Here is a 27495-nt window from a genome sequence, read left to right on the forward strand (position 1 = left end):
AGCTGCCTGCAGAACTTACCTGGACTGTGATTTAAGCTAGCTGCCTGCAGAATTTACCTGGACTGTGATTTAAGCTAGCTGCCTGCAGAACTTACCTGGACTGTGATTTACCTAGACTGTGAGTTAATCTATTGAGACACTGCTTTACCTGGACTGAGACAACAAACTGTAATCTACAACAAATTGTAACTCGGTATCTTTGCTAACGGTGTCATTGCTGGTATAATTTTTCCAAGGGCTTCTTGCATGGAGCCATCAATTGGCTTGGTATTGTGGCATTTTGTATCCTCCCTTTCTGTTTGTAGCAGGTTATTTATGGTGTTTCTGTAAAAACCACTATGCTCCTTATTTAAATTAAACAAAAGGGGGAAATGTTAGAGTCTGTAAACAAGTCAAAATAACACCTGGCATTTAGCCAGGGGAATGTTAGAGTTGGTAAACAAGTCTGGATGGTGCCTGGCAAAATGCCAGAGGGAGTGGTTTGAGAAGTAACAAAAGCGAGCCATTAAGTGTGGAGATTCCTTATTGGTTGACTGATGTATCTAGTTTATGCTAATTAGATAAGCTGTGTGGAATGTATAAATACTGCTCCTGTCCTGCAATAAAGGGCTCCCACTCCTGCTGTATCAAGTACACAAGTTCTTCGTCACACCCCCCCCTCCCCCCCTTATTTTGCTGCAGCCTGACTCTGGCAAACAACAACCCAGTTTACTAACATGGAAAAATGTGTAAAACACTATAAATCAGAAGGCAAGAAAGAACTGCAGGAATATAGCTATGCACATATATAAATAAGAACAGGGAGAAATAAGGAGAATTTAAACTGTTCTGTTGAATCAGAATATAGTCTTTAAAATAATTTCTTTGTAATTGGTGATGCGAATTTGGGATTGTAATTGTTTTTTAGCGGGTGGGTGGGGTTGAATTCAGGACCTTAAGGCTAGCAAAGTATTCCCCTACTGAGCTATATCCCCTGCTCTGTAAAAAAGTTAGAAATGAATCTGAAGCAGAGCATAGTGGCACATTGGAGGCAAGCTTGGACATCTTTGCGAGATTCTGTCTCAAAAATAAATAAACAAATAAAAAGGGCTCAGTGGTAAAACACCCTTGGGTTCAATACCCAATACCAAAAAAAAAAAAAAAAAGAGTGTTTGTTACATTTATAAAAATGCATGTAGTATCCTTTAAATTGGTTTGCTTCATGCATTTTGTTATATCTCAAAAAATTCTTTAAAAAAAGTTTAGCAGGGCATGGGAATGGGAAAGACAGTAGAATGAATCTGACATAACTTTCCTATGTTCATACATGATGAATACAAGACCAGTGTAATTCCACATCATGTTCAACCTCAAGAATGGTATGTATATATAATGTATGTATAATAGTGTATAAAGTACACTCCACTGATGTGTACATCTAAAATGAACAAAAAAGAAAAAAAAAAGCTTAAAGAAAAATTCTACTGATCAACAGTATACAGCACATCCAACTGAAAAAAAAAATCATCCACTTAAAATGTGTGCAGTCCACCACAAATTACGCCTCAATAAAATAAACTGGACCTCTGGTGGGGGAGTGATCAAGCACTTCCGCAACGGGTTCACATGACTCACCCCCAAAATAGGCCTCAGGCGCACATCAGACCTCCGCAGTACCTGCGGCCTAAGTCTCCCTAGGGGGAGGCAATCACACAAAAAACCTTAAAGCCCCCGACACTCGAAGCCTTTCAGCCCACTGAGGGAGACCTAAAGCGTTCCAGACCCTCAGGCCCTGCCATCAAAAAGAGAACTGTCGCCTCCGGCTACCCAGTCCCTGCACTCAGCTGCCGCTGCGCTGACGTCACCACCCTGCCTCCCAGTCTCTCCCCTCCGTTCCCGCCCCGCCCCCTTTCCCGGCGTGCGCCGCGGCTAAAATTCCCCGCCCTGGGCTTCTGCCTGTCGCCCCAAGATGGCGGACACAATGAACCGGCGCCGCGCCGGTTGGCCCTGAGGCGACTCTGTGGAGGAACGGTCGCCTAGGCCCCACGGTCCAGGCAGAAGAGTATCGCCAGTGCGAGAGGGGAAGGAGGCGGACTTACTGCTCGCAGCCCTTCCGCTCGCCGCCAGTGCGGCGCCCGCCCCGCCCGGGTTGGCCCTCCGCAGCCCGCCCGCTCGCCCGCCATCCAGCCCCGCCCCGGCCCTGCGCCGCTGCCGCCTCCAGCAGCCGCCGCCATGAAGCTGACCGACAGCGTGCTGCGGAGCTTCCGCGTCGCCAAGGTGTTCCGCGAGAACTCAGACAAGATTAACTGCTTTGACTTCAGCCCCAATGGCGAGACGGTCATCTCGAGCAGTGACGACGACTCCATCGTGCTCTATGACTGCCAGGAGGGCAAGTGAGTGCGGCGGTGGCTCTGGGCCCGGTTCTTGAGTCCCTCCCTCCCTTCTGTGGCCCAGCACTGGTCCCGCGGCCCGCCCTCCGTCCAGACTCCGGCCCCCGGTCTCTTTTGCTTCTTCCTGGGACGCCTGCACCCAGCAGCCGTCCAAAGACCTTTTCTTTCTTTATAAAATAACGATAATCGTAATAATAACAACATTTTTTTTATGTCTTCAGAGTGCTTCTGTGTCGTTTTCCGAAACCCGCCTTGACCTTGACCTTTAAGGGCCCTGTCCGTGCATCCCGGGCCCAGCAGGTAGTTTTTCCCGCTCTTCCGACCGTGGGAGGTGCAGGTCGGCTCTGGGCTGGATGCAGAACTGGAGGGAGTGCTCTCCTACTCATCCAACAGCGTCAGCTCTCTCTGCCCTTTCCGCGGTGACCTCAATTCAGCTCTGGCACTCCGCCGGTCCCCTGCCCCGCAGCTTGTCGTGGCCTTTCTGCCGTCAGGCCCCGTCGGTTGCATTTCTTGGCTGTCAGGATTTATTTGTTGTGCTTCCTTGAGCCCCTGGCGTTTTCTTCCTCTTCCAAGCCTTGCTCTTATTCCCTCAGACCTGGTCTCCACGTTTATTATAAACTTTTTAACATCCTGAAACTTTTTTTTTTTTTTCCATTTTTGCCATTCACAAGCGAATTTGACTGTCCCATTCTGATCCGAATGTGAACTCCTTAAAGTAAAGCATCCCAGGACAATTTCGTGTTTCCCCTTACACATTATTTTAACAGTTTCTGGTCCACTTGGAATTATCAAAATTGTGAATCTGGTCGTCAAAGTTTTATGTTGCACCAAGTCACTACACTTGGCATGTCTTTGCAATATCTTATGAACAGAGAGCGCTTTACCTTTTCCTCTATGGGCCTTCTCAGTCGGGCCTCATCTCTGTGGACTTGCTCCAAGTCCCTGCTGAATTGCTTCTTTGGAGCAGAAACTAGTTTAGACTAAATTTTATTTCCCCTCAGCCTCCTTTCCCAAGCAGGTTTGAGGATGTTCGGTTTAATTCAGTGGCTACTGGTTTTTTCAGACTTCATTTTGTTACCTAGTTACAAATTTTATGTTTTGAATCCTTGGATTTTTTTCTCTACTTTCTCCAAGCTGTCCCTTTTGCCCCCCCCCCCCCCATCCCCAAACAACTGATGTTTTTCTTTTGGAATTTGTCTCTTCATTTGTGAATTTGATTATCTAAAGTAATGCTGTTTTGAACAGAGCTATGTTTTCCCCAAATTTCTTCCCCGCTGGAGCTATGATAAAGTATTATGTAACTGGCTTTGGATCTGCTTGCAGTCATGTGGAAGAGTGGCCTACAGTGATCGTCCTGGGGGAGAGGGAATTTTTTTTCCTCTAGTACTGGCTATTGAACCCAGGGGTGCTCTACCAGGAAGCTACATCCCCAACCCTTTTTCAAAAATTTGATAATGGATCTCCCTAGGTCATTAAGGCTGGCCTAGAATTTAGGATTCTCCTGCCTCAGCCTCCAGATAGGTAGCTGAGATTACAGGTGAGCTCCACTGCACCTGTTGGGGAAAAGGAATTGTTAGCTGAACAGATACTTAGTTATTTGAGTCAGTGTTATTCATTTAGTAGATGAATTCTGTCCATGTCTGGCTACTTGAATCAGTTTGGTGTTTGTGATGGGATTACTTGCTATGTTGCCCAGGCTAGCTTCAAGTTTATAATCCTCCTGCTTCAGCCTCTGGAGTAGCTGGGATTTCAGGCACATGGCCCAGCTTTTTAATGGGTTTGGAAGAGGAAGTAATGTTTAAAGCTAGGGCAGAGATTGTCATTGTGAAGTCCTGGAACTAGAAATAAATTGAAGCTGGTTTGCTTGAAATTTTCAATGCTTGTGCACAAGATTAGAACCTACCTCCAGAACCTAACAGTGGAAATACATGTCTACATTCAAAGGAAATGATGGTTGTCCTGGCATTTCTTCAATTTGTCACCAAATGTGGAGAATTTCTTCCTGTTATGAAGTCTTATATTGTAAAATGCCAATTTTGGCTTTTTACAATTATAGACTTTTTGAAAGTTATAATGTTTCAAAGACTTCCCTTGGAGGAAAAAAAAAACATACTTGAAATACACTTGAAAGAATGATCCAACAACTTATTAAGTTTTGCACCGTTTGCTTTATCATTCCATAGGTAAATATTTAAACTTATGCATTTTTCCCATTACAGAGTAAGTTGGAGATATCAACCCCTTTATCCCTAAACATTTCAATATAGATTTCTTTTTCTTCTTCTTTTTTAATATTTATTTTTATTTATTTATTTTCGGTGGACACAACATCTTTATTTTATTTTATGTGGTGCTGAGGATCGAACCCAGCACCCCGTGCATGCCAGGTGAGCGCGCTACCGCTTGAGCCACATCCCCAGCCCCGCCCCCCCCCTTTTTTTTTAATATTGGCTTTTGAACCCAGGGCACTTTATCCCTGAGCTACATCCCCAGCCCTTTTTATTTTTTATTTTTATTTATTTTTTATTTTGGGGTACTAGGGATGGAACTCGGGGCACTTGATCACTAAACCACATCCCCAGCTGTATTTTGTATTTTATTTAGAGACAGAGTCTCACTGAGTTGCTTAGCGCCTTGCCATTGCTGAGGCTGGCTTTGAACTCTTGGTCCTCCTGCCTCAGCCTCCCTAGCCGCCGGGATTACAGGCATTTGCTACTGTTTTTATTTTTGATACTAGGGATTGAACTCAGGGGCACTTGACCAGTGAGCCAAATCCCCAGCCCTGTTTTGTATTTTTTATTTAGAAAGTGTGTCTCACTGAGTGACTTAGTGCCTCGCTTTTCTTGAGGCTGGCATTGAACTTGTGATCCTCCTGTCTCAGCCTCCTGAGCCACTGGGATTACAGGCATGTGCCACCATTCCCACCCTTTTAATTTTGATTCAGGGTTTTGCCACGTTGCTTGAGGGCTTGCTAAATTTTGATCCTCTTGTGTCAACCTTGCGAGCCACAGGCATATACTACCATGTCCGGCCCATTTAAACTTTGTTTTGTTTTTTTTTTTTTTTTTTAAGAGAGAGAGAGAGAGAATTTTTTTAAATATTTATTATTTTAGTTTTTGGTGGACACAACATCTTTGTATGTGGTGCTGAGGATCGAACCCGGGCCACACGCATGCCAGGCGAGCGCGCTACTGCTTGAGCCACATCCCCAGCCCCCCATTTAAACTTTGTAATGGAGTTCATCTATTGAGATTTCAACTTGAAAACACCTAAAGGATATTATTTGTGGTAGATGAAGCAGATTACTCAAAGAGAAGAAGAAACTTAACCAAATATTTGAGAAAGTGTTGTGTATGGCCTTGAGTAAAGACCCTTGAAATGAATATAATATATTAGGATCTTTCAAACCAGGAAATGAAATTATAGACTTATTAGGAACAAATCTCAGGTTAATGTTTTTGGTAAATTTTAGAAGGCCATATCAAAGTTTAACACTCCCCCCCCCCCCCGCCCCAACTTCTTTATACCATATTCTTTTAGCATTGGTATTTCAGGGTCTTTTCTGTTTGGCCATGGGCTGAAATAGGGCTTGGTTTGATACATATAAAGTTAGCTGTCTTTAGAGAGCAGAATCCTAGACAGTGGACCAAGTAGTTTTTTGGTTTGTTTTTTTTTTTTTTTTGATCTTTTTAGAGTGACAATTATTTCAGTAAAGGTAAGCATGTGGAAATTCCAGTGCATTTGTTGTGAGAAGTCTTATTTGGCTTCATTGGCATTAACAGCAATTGAAAATGCAAATAATTGACTTTTTTTTGCAGTACAGTGAATTGAACCAAGGGGTGCTCTACTACTGAGCTACAGTGGCCAGTCTGGTCTCAAATTTGTAATCCTCCTGCCTCAGCCTCCTGAGTAGCTGGAATTATAGGGTGTGTGCTACTGATCCAAATGATTTTTTTTTTTTTTGGTACCAGATATTGAACCTAGGGGCACTTAACCACTGAGTCACATCCCCAGCCCTTTTTATTTTTTATTTTAGTATCAGGGATTGAACCCAGGGGTGAGGCTTAACCACCAGTGCACATCCCCGACTGTTTTTCTGTGTTTTAATTTTGGGGGGGGTACCGGGGATTGAACTTGGGGGCACTCAAACACTGAGCCACATCCCCAGCCCTATTTTTGTATTTTATTTAGAGACAGGGTCTCACTGAGTTAGTTGTTAGTACCTTGCTAAATGGCTGAGGCTGGTTTGAGCTCGTGAACCTCCTGTGCTGCTGGAATTACAGGCATACACCACCAAGCCCAGCCAAATGATTGGCTTCTTAAGGCTTCCTGAGTCATTTAAGTGTTTAGCATCCAGGTTCCAAGAGGATTTTACGTAGAGAGGGTGAATATTTTCATAAATTTGAACTCTTGAAACATTGGTATAGGATTTTGAAATCCTTCTAAGTATTAAAATGTAGAAATTTATTTTTAAGTCATTTTAGGAAAGTGGTAGTGTGCTTTACCACTAAATTATGTCCCCAGCCCTTTTCTTATTTTATTTTGAAATAATGTCTCACTAAGTTACCCAGGCTGAGCTTGAACTTGTGATCTTCCTGCCTCAACCTACTGAGTAGATGGGATTATCTGTGTGTGCTTTTCTTATTTGATACATATGAGTTGTTCTGGCATTCAGATCTAATTTTACAGAGATAATTGGGTGGTTTTTGTTGTTTGTTTTTTGCTGAGATCTGTTTTAGCTTGATCTTGAGGTTCTGTAGAAGACATTTAGGAACTTCATCAAATGAGTTGGTAACCTGGACTGGAAATGTGTGATTTTATGTTAAAATAAAAAGAACCATTTTTTGCTAAGGATTTAGGCTTGCCTTTAGAGTTAGGTTTGCCTCCTAAAAGTTTCAGCAAATAGGATATCTTCTGCGAGAGCAGGGTATACTAAGAAAGGCAGACTGTTTTGCATCTGGTTTCAGTTTTCATAAATCATTACCTTCTTGAGGAAAGCTTTCTAAGTGAAAGGCTTAAAAAAAGCTCTTGGGGTTGACTTATTTTCATGTCCCTCTTTGTTGTTACGACATGACTTGTGTGTTGTTTTGTATATCTTTCTTTCTAAATAGGTATACTTTTCTCAAAAGCTTTTAAATTTTGTAGTAGAGATTGAATTGAGCTAGGTATAGTGGCACATGCCTGTCATCCCAGCTGAGGCAGGAGGATCACAAGTTCAAGGCTAGCTAGCCTCAGCAACTTGGTGAGGCTCTAAGCAATTTGGAAAGACCATGTCTCGAATTTTTTTTTTTTTTTTTTTAAGGTGGTGGGATAGTTGGGAGCTGGGAATGTAGCTCAGTAGTAAAGTATCCCTGGGTTCGATCACCAGTATCCAAAACCAAAGATTGAATGGAGCTGGGCACTGTGGCACACATATGCATACCCAGCGGCTTAGGAGACTGAGGCAGGAGAATCTCAGGTTAAAAGCCAGCCTCAGCAACTTAGCAAGGCTGTAAGCAACCTAGTGAGACACTGTCTCAAAATAAAACATATAAAGGGCTGGGGATGTTGTTTAGTGGTTTAGCACCCTTGCGTTCAATCCTTGGTACCAAAAGAATTTTAAAAAAGATTGAACTGGTGAGCCCTCACATTTACTTATGCTTCATAATTCTTTCTGTGGCCATTGAGCTTGATTTAAAAAAATTTAAGAGCACAGAATGTCATATTGTCCAGGCTGGTTCTCCTTTGATGTAAAATAACAACTTTGTCTTAAAGGAAATAAGATAATTTTAATTTTTTTTCCTGAGGCAAATATGAGTGACCATGGCCTGAAAACAGATTAAATTGCCCTGAATGACATGTTTAACTGTGGAAAAGGTTATATGAAGTCACCAAACAGAAGAAAGTCATAAACACTTATAACTGATAAGCACCCCTGGGTTCAATCCCTGGTACAAAGTGAGAGAGAGAGAGAGAGAAAGACAGACAGGATATTATGTCAGTATGAAAGTTAAGGTAAGTGGTTGTTAAAGGGCCTAAAATGTCCTGAGATGATTTTGGCTATCAAAAACATTCTTTCTCTGTACCCATCACTGTGTTCTAGTCAGCTAAGGTTAAGCATTCTGCAGAATCTTCAACATATATATAGATACAGTTTCTTCAGAGAACTTCAGTTTACATTGTCACAGAGCAGGAAGCTGAAACTCCAAACCTCAATTCTGGTGTTGCAACAAAAGAAAATTTAAAGTCAGACACCAAGAGTCATGCAAGAGAATTTTATAATCAATGAAGATAAAGTGGAATGAAGTGAGAGAAAGGTGAAAGTAAAGAAGGCACAAGCAGAGAACACTCTCAAGGGAAAGAGTGATAACAAAGGAAACAAAGCTGCTTTCCACTTTCATTGTTGTTTTTGTGTTTGCCTTGAAAACTGGGGACCACTTTCTGCAGCATTCTTTACCAATCAGGTATTCAACTCCTTCACATCAGGCAGTGGAGTTTTTTACCCTAATTGGTCTTTTCTGTTGTGGTAGCCATCCTATTCAGAAGGGCTTCATCTGTAAGTCAAGCCTATGTTAATGTGGCTGGGTCAGCAACCAGAGAGGTTAACTTATCATGGTCCTCAAGATTTCCCCCTTTCTGAGACAAAAGGAGACACTTGGGGCCATAACTTCTAGTTTATCTTAACCTTTATGGGCCCTGTAGAGAGTTAGACCCATAAATCCTTCTTTCTTAATGTATTCCCCCAGCTGGCTCTTTTAACATTGTTTGTTTATCCTCAAGGTTTATGTACTAATGTTTTTCTACAGGTTATCTACTATAGTTATTTACTCATCTGTCTTGGCAGTACCTTATAATAAACTTGTGATTTTAAAATAAAACTTAAAATAAACCTGTAGGGATCTTGCTATGCATTTTACTGTTCATTTCTACTAACTACTACCTAACAGCATCTCAAACTCAGAGCTCTCTGGGGTTCAAGGAATTCCCAGCCTCAGCCTCCTAAGTAGTTGGGACTACAGGTATACCACCTCATCCCTTGATTAATTGATTTTTCCTCCTTTGGTGTGTGGAGGGTGGTACTGGGGATTGGATCCAGGCGTATTCTACCATTGAGCTATATCATTAGTCCTTTTTTTTAATACATTTTTTAGTTGTAGATGGACCTTTATTATTTATTTATGTGGTGCTGTGGTTCAAATTCTCATACATGCTAGCAAGCGCTCTAACCCCTCCATTTTGTTTTTGATTTTGAGATAAGGTCTTGCTAAATTGTCTAGGCTGGCCTCAAACCTGGTGATCTTCTTGCCTCAGCCTTGTGAGTCAGTGGGATTATAGGAATGCACCATGGTGCCTAGCTATTTCCTCCTTTTGGATGCAATTCTGTTTTCTTTCCAGTGTTAGAACTTACTGACTTACTGAGACTCCTCATCCTCACCACATCATTTCAAGTGCTACTCTTTATATGGAGATGTCATATTTTGGAGTTGAAGAATTTTGATGATTTTTTTTTTTTCTCTGTCCATTTCCTCATCAGACCAAAGAGAACCTTATACAGTAAGAAATATGGTGTGGACCTCATCAGATACACGCATGCAGCAAACACAGTCGTTTACAGCTCTAACAAAATAGACGGTAAGCAAACCTTTTTAGGAAGTTAAGGTTATGGTTTCCTTTGTTAAATAGTTCACGAAATCTTTGTGACTACTTCTGCTTTGTTTATAGTTTAGTTTATTTTCCTATGATGTTAGCAATGGTAATTAAATTATAACTAAAGGAATGCTGGAAGCAGTACTAGCACTTTGAAAGATTTGGAACTAAATGAAAAATCTGGGCTGGGGATGTGGCTCAAGCAGTAGCGCGCTCGCCTGGCATGCGTGCGGCCCGGGTTCCATCCTCAGCACCACGTACAGAGATGTTGTGTCCGCCGAAAACTAAAAAATAATAAATATTAAAAATTCTCTCTCTCAAAAAAAAAAAAAAAAAGAATGAAAAATCTACAGTTAATATTAGAGTAGAAAAAGGAAGCAACTAATTACATTTACTTCTAAGTTAATACTCCTTGAAACTTGAAAAAATACTTTTAGAACAAATAAAAGGAAAGAATACTTGACACAGCAAGTAGTAAACTATTGAAGAAAAATAGTTCCCATTCTTAATATGTAGATTTGAGGTCTGGGGGTGTATCTCAGTGGTAGAACTTAACAAAAGGCTCTGAGTTGGATCCCTAGCACCGCAAAAACAATATGTAGATTTGAGAAGAGTTTTCACAAAAATATGAGAAAAAAACTTTAGTTCACACTTCAAATTCCTGGGCTCTAGCAAACTCTTAGGCTCAGATGATCCTTCTGCCTCAGTAGAAGTTTAAATAAAGAAGAGTTTTTGATGTAGTCCATCATTTAATGGTCTGTGTCATAAAGGACAGTATACTAACCTTAGTCATCTTTGATTTTAGGGATACTTTTTTAATCTGAATTTTATTCACCCCTTCACCCCTACCCCTGCTTTTTTTTTTCTTTCTTTCTTTTTTTTGCGGTGCTGGGGATTGAACCCAGGGCCTTGCGTATGCCAAGTAAACTAAGATATATCCTCAGCCCCTCCCTTTTTACTTTTAAATAAAGCTGATCATCTTTGAAGAATAAATTACTTTTAGAAATTAAAACCTGTGAATTTCTTTCTGTAATAAACGGTCTTTGTTTTTAATCTGCATTTCCCCTGGGATGACTCCTTCCAAGTTAACAGATTGTCTTGATAATTGAGCTATAACACTTAATTTCATATTAGGACTCTTTTTTTTTTTAATGTTGCCTTATTGGTTTATTGTTTTACTTTTTATAGTAACCTTTTTCTAATGTCATTCAACAAGGATTGCTTAGACTGCTATTTTGGCTGTGTCTGTCTCAGAGCAGATGGGCAGAAGTCTTCATATTTTTTGTTTGTTTGCTCTTTTTTCCTTTAACAAGATCTTCTACCTGTAGTTGATTTTTTAGTAAGTATATTATTTCTACTTTTCATGTGTCTATTTCAGAAGTGGTTTTTTAATAAGCAGTGCAGTTGATGCTTTTGGATAAGAATATAAAACATTAGGATCCTGAGGAAAATATTTGTATATGATCATCTGAATGACTGGTACATTTCTTATGTTGGGCTGCTTTTCTGAGTGATTAAATGAGGATTCTCCAAATGTGGTACAAGATCAGGCAAATGTGTGGCACTTGCAGCTTTGCTGCCAGGCCTCTGCTGTGGGAATCTTGCCTTTCCTGTCTCAAGTGCATCCTGAAGAGTTCTTCCAGCGCTCCGTTTCCTTTTTGCCTGATTCCAGGCTGAGGTAGTAGTTTGTACAGTTTGAGGGTCTATGATACCACCCGGTACAAGGAGATAACTGTACAGGCCACTGCCTTGCCAGGAACAGTGCGCCAGCTACCAAGTGGGGCGGAAAGGATGGTGAAGCCCTGCTCGTCTCTGGGAATCCAGGTAATGGGGAGGAAGTCTTTTCTTCTTAGGGCAGGTGAGTAGTTTCTAACACTAGATCAGGAATACTTTGTAGTTGTCATTTGAGAAGTTTGAAGATGTTTTCAAAGAAACTGTGTAGTTACAGAACATAAAAGGGTATCCTTTTCTGAAATTTCCCAGGTTAAATACCCTCTTATTAGGAAGTACATTTATGAACCACCACTGGGTGAATCACTTGCTGCTTTCAACCTCTATATTCTGGATTTCTGTTTGACTTTAGAATGTTCTTTCTGTGCTTTTGTTTCCCTGCATTTTGGTATCATTTTCTGTTACCTATTTTTCAGCAATTTCTTCTTTTTTCCTCATCTTTTTTAGAAGCATAGTACTTTCCTACTTTTCCAATTCTGTTCTTTATGGCACTTAATTCCCCTGCCACCACCATCTTTTTTATTATTTACCTTTTATAATAGAATGATTTGTTTTTTTTCTTTTTTCTTTCCATTTTTATTTTTGGTATTGGACATTTAACGCAGGGGTGCTTTATCACTAAGCAACATCCCCAGTAAGTTGCTGAGAGCTTTGCTGATTTACCGAGGCTGGCCTCAAACTTGCAGTCCCCTGTCTCAGCTTCCCAAGTTGCTAGGATCACAGGCAAGCACCACTATGCCCAGCTGATTAGTTTTTTTGTGTGGGGGGGGGGGCGGGGGGAGGTTCTTTTTTTCTTTTTGGGGTGCTGGGAATCAAACCCAGGTCCTCATGCCAGCAAGCACTTTACCACTGAGCCACATTCCCAGCCCCTGATCTGGATTTTAAGGGTGTGTGTCTTCTTTTTCCTAAGCACAAATCTTGCTGATTATTCCTTTCTTTAAAACTGTAAAATCTCATTTCTGTTACTTGATATATTTCTTGAGTTTGATATATATATATTTTTTTAATGTCCTCAACCCAAATCTAGACATTAGTTTCTGTGTTGTTAGTTGCAGTGTACATTGTGTATCCTATGGAATGTTGGGATGGGACAGTCTTGAAGAACCCTGGAAAAAATTGCTGCCAGGATCCATCCTGATCTGTAGCTTATTTGGCTGCTCATAGCTTTGAGCCTGTTTCCTCAGCAGCCAAATGTGTTTCTATAAGGTTTTTCCATTCTGTGGGCACTAAGACTGATATTTTTTTGCCAGGGTATATTTGCAGGGCAAGTTGCATTGTAATTTTGAAGAAGCCAAATATTGATAGTTGAACAGTGATTTATTTTACTTTTATTTTTGGTATTGATTGGGATTGAACCCAAGGCCTCGTACATGTTAGGCAAGCACTCTACCACTGAGTTATACCCAGAGCCCCCAAACGGCTCTGTCAGTATGCTGTTAACTTAGAACTGCTTTTGAGTTGTGAGAAATCTATATACCTACTCTTAAGCTGCTAAGAAGAATTATTCACTTTACTTGGGTAATGGAATACAGTGGGTTTTTGATCCTGTCTTTTCTTCAAGATGAAACTGCAAAGTAAATTGCTTTTAAATAATACAGTATCACCATCCCTTATTTGTCTTCTTGCAGATACTATCCGTTACCTATCCTTACATGACAACAAATACATCAGATACTTTCCTGGACATAGCAAAAGGTAAGACCCAGGTATTGCAGAATTGGATAGTTATTTATCCCTGAGCTAACCCAGATAACAGAAGAATGGATTTTATTAGTGAACCAAAGCTATTTCCTCACTGCTCTTTGGTATTCTTTTTATAAATCTTTAGGAAGATATAGTCATGGTGATGTTGGGAATGAGTCTGATAACCATCAGGAACAAGTAGCCAGCTATTGGAGTAGGTTGGGATTGAAGTTGGGTATTCTACCACCAAGTAAACCTGACTATCTTTGTTTCATTAGCCTCCCCGCCTCCCCCCCATATGCTGGAAATTGAACCCAGTGGTGCTAAAGCATGGAGCCACATCCCCAACTCTTTTAATTTTAAGACAAGATCTCTCTAAGTTGTGGCTTTTTGTTAGCCTTTCTTAAATAGTTAATTCTCAATTTTCCAAGGTTGTGAAAGCAGGGGTAGGGCTACAAAGATAAAGAAAATCTCAGTTAAAATATAAGTAAGGAGGACTGGGGTTGTGGCTCAGTGGTAGAGTGCTTGCCTAGCATGTGGGAGGCACTGAGTTCGATCCTCAGCACCACGTAAATTTAAATAAATAGAATAAAGTAAAAAAAAAAAAGTGTGTATGTATGTATGTGTGTATACACACACATGTGTATGTAAGGGACCAAGCACAGTGGTGCATACCAGTAATCCCATTGATTTAGGAGGCTAAAGCAGGAGGATTACAAGTTCAAAGCAAGTCTGGGTGAATTAGCAAGATCCTATCCCAAAATAAAAAGGGCTGGAGATCCAACTCAGTGGTAAATTTGTGCCCCTGATTCAATTCCCAGTACAGGCCTCCCCCCCCCAAAAAAAAAAAATAAATAAACGTGTGTGTGTGTGTGTGTGTATGTGTATGTATGTAGATGGATGGATAGATGGATAGATAGCAGGGGCTAGAGGTGTATCTCATTGGCAGAGTATGTGTTTAGCATGCAGGAGATGCTGAGTTCAATCCCTTTAATCCCTTGGATTAAAGACACTTAGTAATAAACCTATGTAGTAAAAATTACAGTTGGCATTTAAGAATACCAATCTCAGGTATCCCTTAATGAAAGAACCATTGTGAGGCTTTCCAGTACAGGTGGCCCCCATTTCAGCAGGTCCCTACAAAAAAATGTTACATGTGAAGCTTTGTGTGTTGGGGGGTGGGGAGGAGGGTTTGTGGTAATCAAACTTCACTCATGCTAGGCAAATGCTCTACCACTGAGCTAGCTACATCCTCAGCTCCTACATTCAAAGATCTTAATGAAGATGCAAAATGGAAACAAACAAATTTTTGTTTTTTTTAGGGGGGTAGAAATCAGGGATTGAACTCAGGGTAATTTAACCACCAAACTACATCTCTAGTTCTTTTTTTGCTACTGGGATTGAACTCAGGGGCACTCAACCACTGAGCCACATTCCCAGCCTTGTTTTGTATTTTATTTAGAGACTGAATCTCACTGAGTTGCTTAGCACCTTACTAAAGCTAGCTTTGAATTCATGATCTTCCTACCTCAGCTTCCCGAGTTGCTGGAATTATAGGCATGTACCACCACACTGCCTGGCTTTTTTGTTAAAGTCAAGAAGTTTAACTTCTTGTTCTATATTATGTAATGTATGCAGGCTGTTTCTTTTTACCCTCACCCTACTTCCCCTAATTTTTTTCCTCCAGTTTTTCCAATTTGGCTGAATGTTGTAACAAATATTTATCTTCTTGGATAATATTTCAGTCTCTTGGGGTTATTTTCTCCTATTCTCATTTATAAAAATGTACAGTAACCCAGGATGGCTTAGAGTGTTATGGAGTCCTGACAGAAAATGGACTGAGAGCTACCTTTTAATAGTTGTACTTCTGAGGCTCAGGGGTAGAGTGCTCGTGTAGCACATCCAAGACCCTGGGTTCGATCCTCAGCACCACGTAAAAATAAATAAAATAAAGGTATTGTGTCCATCTACAACTAAAAAAAACAGTTGTGGGGCTGGGGATGTGGCTCAAGCAGTAGCCGCGCTCTCCTGGCATGTGTGCGGCCTGGGTTCGTTCGATCCTCAGCACCACATAGAAACAAAGATGTTGTGTACGCCTAAAACTGAAAAATAAATATTGAAATTCTCTCTCCTCTCTCTTTTCTCTTCTCTTCTCTCTCTCCTCTCCTCTCCTCCCTCCCTCTCTCTCTCTCTCTTAAAAAAAAAAAACAGTTGTACTTTTGAGTGATTAGCGTTCTTGTGTTGCAGAAGACTGGAAATTGTAGCTGTTAGTTATTGTGTACTATCAGATAGAGGATAACTCATGACAAGTAGATGATTTTGCTTGTCGTATTCAAATCAGCGTTCACAGATTTACTGCTTATAATTAAGGGTTAATGTGCCTGCTGAGATTTTTTCCATTCTTCCTTATTGTATCTTCTTTACCCAGAAATACTTTACCATTGATCTACATCACCAGTCCTTTTAATTTTTGGTTTTGAGACAAGATCTCACTAAGTTGCTTAGGACCTCATTAAATTGCTGCTGATTTTGGCCTCAAACTTTTGATCTTTCTGCCTCAGACTCTCAAATCACTAAGATTACAGGCTTGCACTACTGTGCCTGGCTCTCCATACCTCGACCCTGTTTCTTAGTAGATGACTGTGTCCCTCTGTTGAGAGAATCAAGGTTATCCAAATGAGTACTTTTGAACTTATATCCCTTTTCCTGAAATTCTTCTCTTTGGATCTCTTTCCTTGAAAAAGAAGTAGCCTTCCTTCCTTGATGAAATTAACCTCCCACTTTCCACTTGGCTTCTGTCTCTATAATTGACCTTTTCCTTATTGCATCTACAAATTTACTTGGAATTCCTCATCTTAAGTCTATTTATTGATCCTTTCACCCACTTTTCACTATCAAACATGATAGAAGAATATCTACATTTTCATCTCCAACACCTCATACTTTTCAGTGTTTAAAAACACTTGCTCTAGTCTGTTAGAGTCATATGGACTTGGACACTTAGGTTTCTAACTACCTCAACTTTCTCAGGAGATTTTGGCTTTTAATAGTATCTTTTGTTAAGGAGCTAGTGCAAATGTTGAGTTATGATTGGAAGAAGAGTTTTTTGGTGATTAACTCAGGATGGTACAGGTGGAGTACTCCTTATCTCTGGAAGTTTTCAGATTTTAGAATATTTGCATATGTATAATGAGATATCTTAGGAGCGGGACTTATTGTAAACATGAAATTTATTTATGTTTCATATATACTTTACTCATAGCCTGAAGTTAATTTCATTCAGTATTTCTGGTTCATCCCGTTTTGACTACAGCCCCATATATATGATCAAGTGTGGAATTTTCCACTTTCAGTGTCATGTCAGTGCTTAAAAAGATACATGCTGGGCAAGTGCCCGACCATCCCTAGCCCCTGAATTTTCAGATTAGGAATGTTCAAGCTAGGTATGCTAGGCGTGCACTCTACCACTGAACCACAACCCTAGCCCTGCAATCTACATTTTAAACACCTCTTCCAGTGATGCTGACGCCACTCTAGTTTGGAAACATTAGTGAACTCTTGTACTATCCTGTTGTTTTGTTTTGTTTTTCTTTTAATTGTATTTTGAGACTTTCCAAGTTGCCCAAGCTAGGATTATAGATGTGTACCACCACACCTAGCTACTACCATCCTATTAAGAAACCATGCTTCTTTAAAAAATTGATATATAGTTATCAAGCCATGAGTTATTCATTTACTTTTTGGTACTAGGGATTGAACCCAGGGGTACTTTATCACTGAGCTATATCCCCAGTCTGTTTTATTTTGTATTTTGAGATAAGAGTCTTGCTCAGTTGCTTAGGACCTTGCTAAGTTGCTCAGGCCGGTCTTAAATTTGTGATCCTCCTTCCTCAGTCTCCCGAGTTGCTAGGGTTATAGATGTGTGCCACCATGCCAACCTAAATTATCCATTTTAAAGTGTCCAGTTTGGTGATTTTTGGCGGGGGAGAGTGGGGTTTATATTCACAAGAGTTGGGCCACAATCCTTGCTATATAATTCCAAAACATTTTCATCACCCCAAAGAGAAATCCCATACCCATTCACATTCACTTCCCCAGTGTCCCTCACAATCACTAATCTACTTTCTTTTTCTGTAGATTTGCATATTCTAGACATTTTGTATAAATGGAAAAAGATAACTTGTGGCCTTAGTTTCTTTCACTTAAGGTGATGTTTCTAAGGTTTATCCAGGTTGTCAATATGAGTCAGTACTTTATCACTTTTTATTACCAAATGATATTCCATTGCATTTTATGGATGAACCACATTTTGTTTATCCATTCATTAGTTAATGGACATTTGGATTATTTCCTCTCTTTTCACATTTCTATCAGCAGTGTATAAGTATTCCAATTGCTCTACCATCCTCATTAACATCTGTTAATTATTATAGCTATGCTTGTGGGTGTAAAGTAGTATTTCATTGTGGTTTTAGAATTATATATTTTTATAGTAAGGCTTTAAGTTGCTTTTTTCCATCATACCAGTTGGCTTTGAATATTTCAGATATGCTTGCATATATTTCCTAGAATAGCAGTTTTGGGAAACAGGTATATATAGCTAGGCAGAGTGGCTAGAGTTCACATCCAATTTTTGCTCATATTTTGCTTCAACTCCTATTTATCTTGATGCATTACAGGGTGGTGGCCTTGTCCATGTCACCTGTGGATGACACTTTCATTTCTGGGTCTCTTGATAAGACTATTCGACTCTGGGATCTCCGGTCTCCTAACTGCCAGGTAATGATACCTCACAGTTACATTTTTTAGCATTTCTTGTGGTAGGCATTATAATCAGAAGGAAAGCAAGCACTGGTTCCATTCTGGGATCCCAGAGTCTTCCTAAACTTCAGAGGAAACTTGTTTTCCTGGTAGATTGCTGCTTGGTAAGCAGATAACCTTAATCTAGTGTAGTTGGCTTTATATTCTGTGGCTTATTGTTTTAAAAAATTCTTTTCTTAGAGCTTTTGAGCCACAGGTTTTGGCCTCAGGGGATTTGTTTTTATTTGAACTTTTTGTCTATAATATTGTGCAGTTAGGATTGATTAGAAATCTATTTATATGGTGACTTCTTTTTTAAAAGCTTCAATTTAGTTTGATTTTGTTTGCTTTTTCTGTACTGTAGGTAGGCTTAGTTTTCATTAGGAAAGGTCAATTATATGGTGGTGAGATTCTTATTAACTTTTTGTCTTCTTTCTTCTTTCCTTAGGGCCTCATGCATCTTCAGGGCAAGCCAGTTTGTTCTTTTGATCCAGAAGGGTTAATTTTTGCTGCAGGTGTCAACTCTGAAATGGTCAAACTTTATGACCTTCGTTCTTTTGATAAGGTTTGAATCTTTGAATTATCTTGATGGTATGGAAGTTTTAGAGAAAAGATGGATATATTAAGCCCCCTTTTTATGGTAGAGGGAGTATGTGGTAGATATTAGAGAGCCATAGTTTATCTTGTGCTTTCCCACTCAAAAAGGAATCTCAGTAGCAGAGCGCTTGCCTAGCATCCACAAGGCCCTCAGTTCTGTCCTCAGCCCTGGGGGCTGAGGGGGGGTGGGGGTGGGTGGAGGAAAAAAGAAATCTAAACTGATATAGAACTGGAGTTAGCTCTGACAGAAGGAATTGTAAATGTTCTTTGGCCTGGGGCTGCTTTTACCTTTTGCAGGGACCATTTGCAACATTTAAGATGCAGTATGATCGGACTTGTGAGTGGACAGGACTCAAGTTCAGCAATGATGGCAAGCTTATACTCATCTCCACCAACGGCAGCTTCATACGTCTCATTGATGCATTCAAGGGAGTGGTGATGCACACATTTGGGGTGAGCTGACATTTTTTTTTTACCCCGTTACTGGGAATTGACCCCAGAAGCGCTTTACCACTGAGCTATATCCCCAGCCCTTTTAGTTTTAGGTGGACACAATATCTTTATTTTATTATTATGTGGTGTTGAGGATCGACCCAGTGCCTCGTGCATGCCAGGCAGGTGCACTACCACTTTGAGCCACATCCCCAGCCCTTCAACTCCTATTTATCTTTTTTTTTTTTTTTTAATTTTTTATTGTTGGCTGTTCAAAACATTACATAGTTCTTGATATATCATATTTCACACTTTGATTCAAGTGGGTTATGAACTCCCATTTTTACCCCATATACAGATTGCAGAATCACATCAGTTACACATCCATTGATTTACATATTGCCATACTAGTGTCTGTTGTGTTCTGCTGCCTTTCCTATCCTCTACTATCCCCTCTCCCCTCCCCTCCCCTCTTCTCTCTCTGCCCCCTCTACTGACATTCATTTGTCCCCCTTGTATTATTTTTCCCTTTCCCCTCACTTCCTCTTGTATGTACTTTTGTATAACCCTGAGGGTCTCCTTCCATTTCCATTCCTATTTATCTTGATGATTCTAGACTGGCCTGGAACTTGCAATCCTCCTGCCTTAGCCTCCTAAGGCAGCTGGGATTAGAGGTCTGCACCATTGTGCCTGGCTTAATTGATATCCTTTGAGCATGACTGCTTGCATGCTTCTCCCTCCTGGGCTGAAAATTGTGTTAGTGATGGATAATAGCAGTTATCTTTTCACTGATTAAGGCATGAGCTTGCACCATCTTCCTGTCTGTGAACTTACTTCCTTTGGATTCAGAGATATTTGCTTCTCACCAAGTGACCAAAGTGAGGTGTTTAGATATAAAATAATTCTTAATTGCTCAGTGTGGTGCATACCTGTAATGCCAGCTACTTAGGAGGTAAAAGAGTATTGCAGGTTAAAGGCCAGCTTCGGCAACTTGGCAAGACCTTGTCTCAAAATTGAAAAAATAAAAGGGGCTGGGGAGGTAGCTCAGTAGTAGAGCACCCCTAGGTTCAATAAAAGTTTTCTTGCCCCTACCCCCCCATATAGGATTCGGTTAGGGAGTGAATATTTTAAGGGTGGCAACTGTATTTGGAACCTTGGTGGTATTGAATATAAAAAGGAAAGGGTTTCCTGGAAGATGATGTGTTTACTGGGTTGATGTTCTAGGCATTTTTAAACTAGTGACCCTGCAACAACAAGAGAACTGCTTTGTTTTGTTTTGTTTTAGGGTTATGCCAACAGCAAAGCTGTCACACTAGAGGCTTCATTTACTCCAGACTCTCAGTTTATTATGATTGGTAAGCGTCCTTCATTTCTCTTGGAGTTATTTCTGTGGTACTGTGCATTTGTTCAAGCTATTAAACTAATTAATCATAACCTGTTTAATAGATGTTTTCAGGTTTCTGTACAGCACATATATCAAGGATATAGTGTCTTTAAACTGTCTGACTTTGGGGTGTTCTTTGCTGGAACCAACATTACTGTTGATCTTCCCTTGACCAGCATTACAATTAAGCTCTAAAATTACTTTATTAGTATTATTAACTTCCTGGAATAACCCTATGTTCAGTTGCCTCAGTGGCTAGATATTGTTAAGCTAATGGTATTCAGCCTCTTTTTTGGATGGGAAAAGTAAAGCTAGAGGGGAAGTGACTTGCCTGAAATAAATAAACAAGGTCAAGTTCAAATCCCAAGGCTGGAACTATATAGCTCAAGGGTAGCATGCATGCGCATGCCTAGCATGCTCAAGGATCTGGGTTCGATTGGCAGTACCTCCTTCACGCAAAAAAGACTAATTCCCAATTGAGTGTGCTTCCTTCACTGTTTCTCCTTCCTCCCACTTTGTACTGAGGGCTGGGTCCTGAAGCTTGTCTTCTCTCCAGACCTCAATCATATCTCTCAATCATGTCTTTCTTATCTCAGTTGTTTTTGTATTGAGCTATTAAATTTTCCTTGATGATTCTCTTTAGGTTCAGAGGATGGCAAGATCCATGTTTGGAATGGAGAGAGCGGTATAAAAGTAGCTGTACTGGATGGTAAACACACAGGCCCCATTACCTGTTTGCAGTTTAACCCCAAGTTCATGACTTTTGCCAGTGCGTGTTCCAACATGGTATGTGAACAATGCTAAGTGTCTTCTACATAGGGGCCCTCTCCTTTGGGGTGGCAGTGAGCATAGCATGCTGTAGGTACGAGTACCTGTTTGTCATCTGGCTTCCCTGTTCACCTCCCATCATGTAATGTCTGGCTGGGGTATTTTTTTATTCTTCCCACGAACTGGGGTCCCCTCTTGAGTTCCCAAGAGATAGTTTTTGCTATGACCTCTGCTTTTAGACTTAAATTACCTAGACTAGTGTTCAGTATCGGGGTAGGAGTTGGAGATTACCTAGACTATGCTGGACACCTTTTTTGCTGCTGGTAGTCTTTTTTTTTTTCTTTTTGGTACTGGGGATTGATCTTGGGGGTACCCAACTACTGAGCCATATTCCCAGCTCTATTTTTTGTATTTTATTTAGAGACAGGGTCTCACTGAGTTGCTCATTGCCTCACTTTTGCTGAGGCTGGCTTTAAACTCACAATCCTCCTGCCTCAGCCTCCCAAGCCATTCGGATTATAGGCGTGCACCACTGTACCCAGTTTGTTCTTGGTATTCTGAACCATTTTTTGTATGTTGGCACTGGGGATTGAACCCAGAAGTACTTTACCACTGAACTATATTCCCAGCCCTTTTTTTTGGGGGGGGGGGGGTCTCACTTAAGTTTTCAGGTTGGCCTTGAACTTGGGATCCTCATGCTTCAGTCTCCTCAGTTGCTGGGATGTAGGCATATACCATCATGCCCAGCTGAACCCACCTTTTGTGACTGCATTCTTTCAGTCTTTCATTTCTCTTGGTTTACACTGATTTCCTCAAAAATTCTTAACAGTTGATGATAACTCACCACTTAGAATTAACTCTAGGTCTTTGTCTCTTCCTAGACAAGACTTTGAAAACAAAGGATCAGTGAGTCTCAGCTCCTAGTTTTCTTTTTGGATCTCTTAAACCTGCCTGGGTATTTGCGTATTACCTAGAGTATGTTGCCTCCTCTCTTTTTTCTTTTCTTTTCTTTTCTTTTCATTCTCCTTCCTTCCCTGAAATCCCAGCTATTCAGCTGGGTCACAAGTTCAAGGCTAGCCTCGGCAACTTAGCAAGACCTTCAGCAACTTAGTAAGACCCTATCTCAAAATAAAAATTAAAAGTAGATATAGCCGGATTACAGGTATTGCCACTACACCAGTCTCCTTCCTTTTTTAAAAAACCAAGCAAGTAATCTCGGAAGAAATGTGGAAAAAAGCATCCAATTTCAATCCCTCTCATTTTTGTGGCTCAGGAAGGAGAGGGGTCAGTTTGAGGTCACCTGGCAGATTACCAATGAGGCCTGGTTCCCCAAATAGCATTCCTCTTTTTCTTCACATACTGGACCACTGTGGTTGAAGGTGGACAGTGAGTATTGGAAGGAAACAGAACCAGCTTAACTTTCATAGAGTGAGGAGTGTTTCTTTTCTTTTTTGCGGGGAGATACCAGGGATTAAACTGGGGGGCACTTGACTACTGAGCCCCATCCCCAGTCCTCTTTTGTATTTTATTTAGAGATAGGGTCTCATTGAGTTGCTTAGCACCTCATTTTTGCTGAGGCTGGCTTTGCACTCAAGATCCTCCTGCCTCGGCCTCCCCAGCCCTTGGGATACAGGTATGTGCCACAGTGCCTGGGTGGAGTGTTTGTTTTCAGACTGCCAGGGTTGGTCATTTGGGAGGGAAGGACACCAGGCCATAACTCTCCACCATTGGGGATCGGGGGTATAAAGAGCACTTCACAAGCCTGGTATGCTGACACATGCCTGTAATATCATCTATTTGGGAGGTTGAGACAAGAAGATTGCAAGTTTAACACTAACCTAAACAATTTAATGAGACCTGGTCTCAAAATAAAAAGGGCTATGGATACACAGCTCAGTAGTAGAGTGCTTGCCTAGCATTGCCCCAGGCTCTGGGTTCAATCTTGGGGGGGGGGGGGGCTTGACTTTTTAAAGCTGGCTTATATGACTTGTGTTCTCTTTCCAGGCCTTCTGGTTGCCAACCATTGATGACTGACCCTGATGCTACTCAGCTATTTCTGTATAATGGGGGTGGCCAGCAGGAAAAACTCAGAGTGGACTGAGATAAGTGGGATTGGATCATTTGACTGGGCTGGACAACATCCTTTCACATGGCCTTCCCATGGATGTGCTGTACATCTGCTCAAAAGAAAAAATTACTTTGTTGAGCTTCTTCATAAGAACTCTTGGTGCCACCGACTCAGTTGGGACTTAGCCTTTCCAGCCATCAATGCACCAGGTTCCTCCAGAGTGACCAGACTTGTGATTAGGTTATAGTGGGGCTCTCAAAAGCACCTTCAGTTTTGAATGTATTTGCTGCTGAGGAGCCAATGAAGTCTTCAATTCTGCACATCCCTTCTCCCATCTCCATAAATGCATGGGAAGCCACAGTTCTGGTTTTAAGATGCTTGGGCAGCTCAGTGCCCCTTGCCCTCACCCTGCATGTCTTGTTACTGGGTCTCCCTGTGTAATTGTGGCATTATTCCACAGCCATCATATTTGTTAGGTGCCAAACATTTACAGAAATAAGTCTTCATATACCTTGGGGTCAAAGATAGGGACAAATACAGAAGGACCTTGCTTGTCAGGAAGTTGTGCAGTTGTCCTGTAAGGGTGGGTGGTCTGGATAGGCCCCAGGCACTGGTGTTGGGTAGGAAAAGGCTCAAGAACCTAAAAGGGAGGGAAGGGGTAGCATTGTGTTCCTCAGGCTAGAAGGTTTAGCAGCAGCCTGGTGCAGTCCCATCAACAAGATAAACCTACAGTCCTGGGTGCCTACCAAGCTTGGTTTGTACAAAAGCAAGGTAGGAGTCTATTTTTGTACCTGAGATGCATTGCTCTTTTCCTGTGGGCCAGTATTGTGGAATGAGTCTGAGTTGTTTACACTGATGCCTTCCTTCCCTGTCCACCACAATTGTGTACATAGTCTCCAGGTGACACCCCCCTTTTACCCAGCTCCCACTGAAGAGTTGGTTCTAGGCCTGTGTTATATGTTATATTTAGCCTTTTATATATGACCTTTGATTTCGGTTTGTATTTTAGCACAGTATGTGCATCTTCATTTAAATATATTTGTGCATTCATATATGCATATATATGTATGTAGGCATATATATGTATGTATGTGTGTGTGTATATATATATACATATACATATATATATATAAAATCACCTGTAGCTTCTCAGTTCAGCCGAAGAAGGTGGAGTCCTGCAACCCAGGAGAAAGACTGCATCCTTGCTAATAGTGTTTGCCACAAGTGTTAGTCTTCCCTGTTACCTTTTTTCCTTTGGGAAACTAAATAAAAGCAAAGCTTCTTGTGTTTGCTGTTTCCATGGCAGCTAAGTGAGGGTCTTGGGATGACTTCCTATGTTCCTCAAGCCGCACTTTGGGGTCCTCTCTGCAGTATTAGTCTCTTTTTTGCCTGGTGGTGCTCTGTCTGCATCTGTATATGTCATAGTCATTTGCATGGCTTCTGTGCCTGGCTTGCAGCATTTAGGGACAGGATGCTGAAACCAGAGCACTTTGTTTGTCTAAGGCTTCTTACCAATTACAGGTTACTCCCACTTAGTATGGCTACTTTCTTGCTCTTTTTCTTGCTTTTTCTTGAGAGGAAGAGGTTTTAGCTAGGCCCAAGTTGGGATGCTCTGTATCCAGCCCATGGCCTTTTTTTCCCCTGCATGGCCTTCTTAAGAGCAGACCAAGTGGCATGTTACTTCCTTAAGTATCCAGTGAAACATTTTATTGCAGACAACACTCCATGCAGATCCAGAAACTGAGGCCCAATAAAGTTATGACTTGCCCAAAGGTACATAGCTGCTAGGGTAAATCAAGCCATCACTGCTTCTGTTTAGCAGCAGATGTAGGCTGTGAATCACTAGCACTTTCTCTTTTTTTGTTGTTTGTTGTTTAAGCAATTACTCTTGACTTTTTAATCAAAGGGAAAGGGCAAATAGGCATACACCTTTCCCAAGAGTAGACTGGAATCTGCAACTGCTACCATGCCACCCACTGTGTAGCTCTTCCTTCCCAGAATGGAGGGATTCTGAGAAACCAAATAATTTGAGCTGTTACTGCCCTCCCCTGGCTTTTCAGGGTAGAAAGTTCACATTAGGAACGGTCAGAGATGGTGCTTGAAACTGAGTTAACAAGAAAGGCTGTATAATTTCTATATATGTAACTAACAGAGAAGGAACTCTCCAGTAGTAGGAATATGATGTGTATTTGAGTTCTCAGATGTCCAAAGCTGAGGCATCATGTCCTTTGAAAACATGTCACTTCACAGCCTCTACTTTATGCCCTGTGGAGCAGAGTTGGGGAGGAATAGACAAGATTAAGCTGGAAGTGTGGCTGGGATAAAAGGGAAAGAAAGACTGAGAGCTGGCCCTGAGTAATGTATTGCTGGGAGCTGGAGTTAGGGCCAAAGCCACTGCTTTGTATGTGACAGCAACACTGAACTGCTCAACCACCAGCCAGTGGGGATATTTTTTAAAAGTTATTCCCTATTTCAATCTTAATTAGTGCTCATTAAGGATAATTGGGGGAATTTTAAAGAATCAATTGGCCACCCAAATAGTACCACTGTTAATCTTTTGGTGTTAAATGTTCCTCTACACATTTCTGTGCATAGGTTTTTGGTGTGTTTACATAGTTGTTATTCTACTGTATATACAATTTTATGTCCCTTTTGTACTTAACATATAAACTTTTTTTTCCATGTTAACAGTCTTAAACAGAATTTTATGGGTGCAGCCTCTTCCATTGAGTTTCTGAAGTATTGTCTGCCTGGTACCCAGAGGGAGGGAGAGAGGGAGGGGATGGGTTGTCTACCTTCATTCTCTTAGCTTACATGAGGCTCCCTGTAATGCTGTGTGAATGGACTGCTGTAACCCCTGCTAGATAAGGCCTATGGGCAAGTAAGAACCCCTAGGCTCTAATAGGCAGCCACTGGGCCAGAAATGAGTGACATTTAAAGGAAAGCCCAAGCCAGCCTTAATCTTCAGAACTTACCTGGCATATATGTCAGTCTGCCTTGCACATACACACACCCCACACCCCACTATTTCAACCTTTGATCAGAATGACAAATTCTTGGAATATGCATTCCCTACTAGACCCTGGCTTTTCGTGGCTTCTATACCAGGTCTGGCAGAAGGCCTAGCCACTTGCTTTGGTAACTTATTGCCTAGCCTGGTGAGATGGTAATTCCTGGGGCCTGCTGCTCTAGCTTAGCATCATCAGAGCTGCAGGACCTGCTTCTGACTTTTTGAACTATAGCAGATGAAAATCCTGCCACTCTGACTACTTCTGTACCACTTTGGAGGTTGGCTAGGGACTCTGATAGGAGGATCCTTCTGGCTTGGGTGTAGTTGGCCTTGGATAGGTTCTCCTGACTCAAGAGTACTCAAGGAGGAAGAGACCATCATGTGGTGTGGTGGGAGAGCTGCTGCAGCTTTAGCTCTGCTGGGAAATATGAACAAATCAGTCAGAATGGCTGCCCTTGCCACCTACTCCCTGGGTCTTGGCCTTGTGCAAAGAACAAGAGCAGGAGCAGGGAGTAGCCTTTAGCTTTGTTTGGAATTGAGGCCAGCAGGCTGTGGGGGTGATCTGGTTTAGCAGCTGGTTTAGCAGTTGATGTAGGGAAGAGGCAGGGACAGAATGTTGCCCACACTTTGCTCAGGGAGAAGGGGAAAGGCTGTGCTGAGGAAGGAGGAAGTCAGTCTCCTGTAGGCTGGTAGGCCAACATTCTGGCATTTGCCAGCTGACTGATAAGAGATGCTGTGCAGAACTTCAAGGACTAACATTTTGTTATGGCCCCAACTGGGCCCAGATTCAGGCCTGGAAATCCTGGGCTGAGGAATACAATTATATGGAAAATGGAATATATATGGTAATACTTTTTTCTGTTGAAAAACATCTGAGAAATGGAATCTCACAACTGTACAAGTTTTACCATATGTTTTACTGGATATTCTGGCTGCAGTCTAAAACTTGAATTGCCTGGCAAAAGTTACTTCAATTCTAGGAGTGAATTCAGGAACTCAGAGAAAGCTGAAGTCATGAAGGTGGTTT

The 27495-nt window shown here is 41.3% G+C and overlaps 2 protein-coding genes across 2 annotated transcripts in view; one reads left to right on the forward strand and one right to left on the reverse strand.

The window, feature by feature from the left end:
• Glyctk (glycerate kinase) overlaps positions 1-27495 on the reverse strand; it is a 264580-nt gene that overhangs the window by 43984 nt on the left and 193101 nt on the right. The gene's annotated exons all lie outside the window — the stretch shown is intronic.
• Positions 1930-26146, forward strand: Wdr82 (WD repeat domain 82). Its single transcript, XM_046431286.1, has 9 exons — positions 1930-2372; positions 9883-9980; positions 13355-13421; positions 18089-18188; positions 18658-18774; positions 19104-19259; positions 20524-20593; positions 21266-21408; positions 23395-26146. The coding sequence occupies exons 1-9, from the start codon at positions 2212-2214 to the stop codon at positions 23422-23424; spliced, it is 942 nt and encodes a 313-aa protein (XP_046287242.1). The 5' UTR covers positions 1930-2211; the 3' UTR covers positions 23425-26146.

The sequence above is a fragment of the Marmota monax genome, unplaced genomic scaffold (genome assembly GCF_021218885.2).
Source record: "Marmota monax isolate L192 unplaced genomic scaffold, Marmota_monax_Labrador192_F-V1.1 WCK01_AAM20220418_F8-fsc00022, whole genome shotgun sequence".
Classification (NCBI taxonomy): domain Eukaryota; kingdom Metazoa; phylum Chordata; class Mammalia; order Rodentia; family Sciuridae; genus Marmota; species Marmota monax.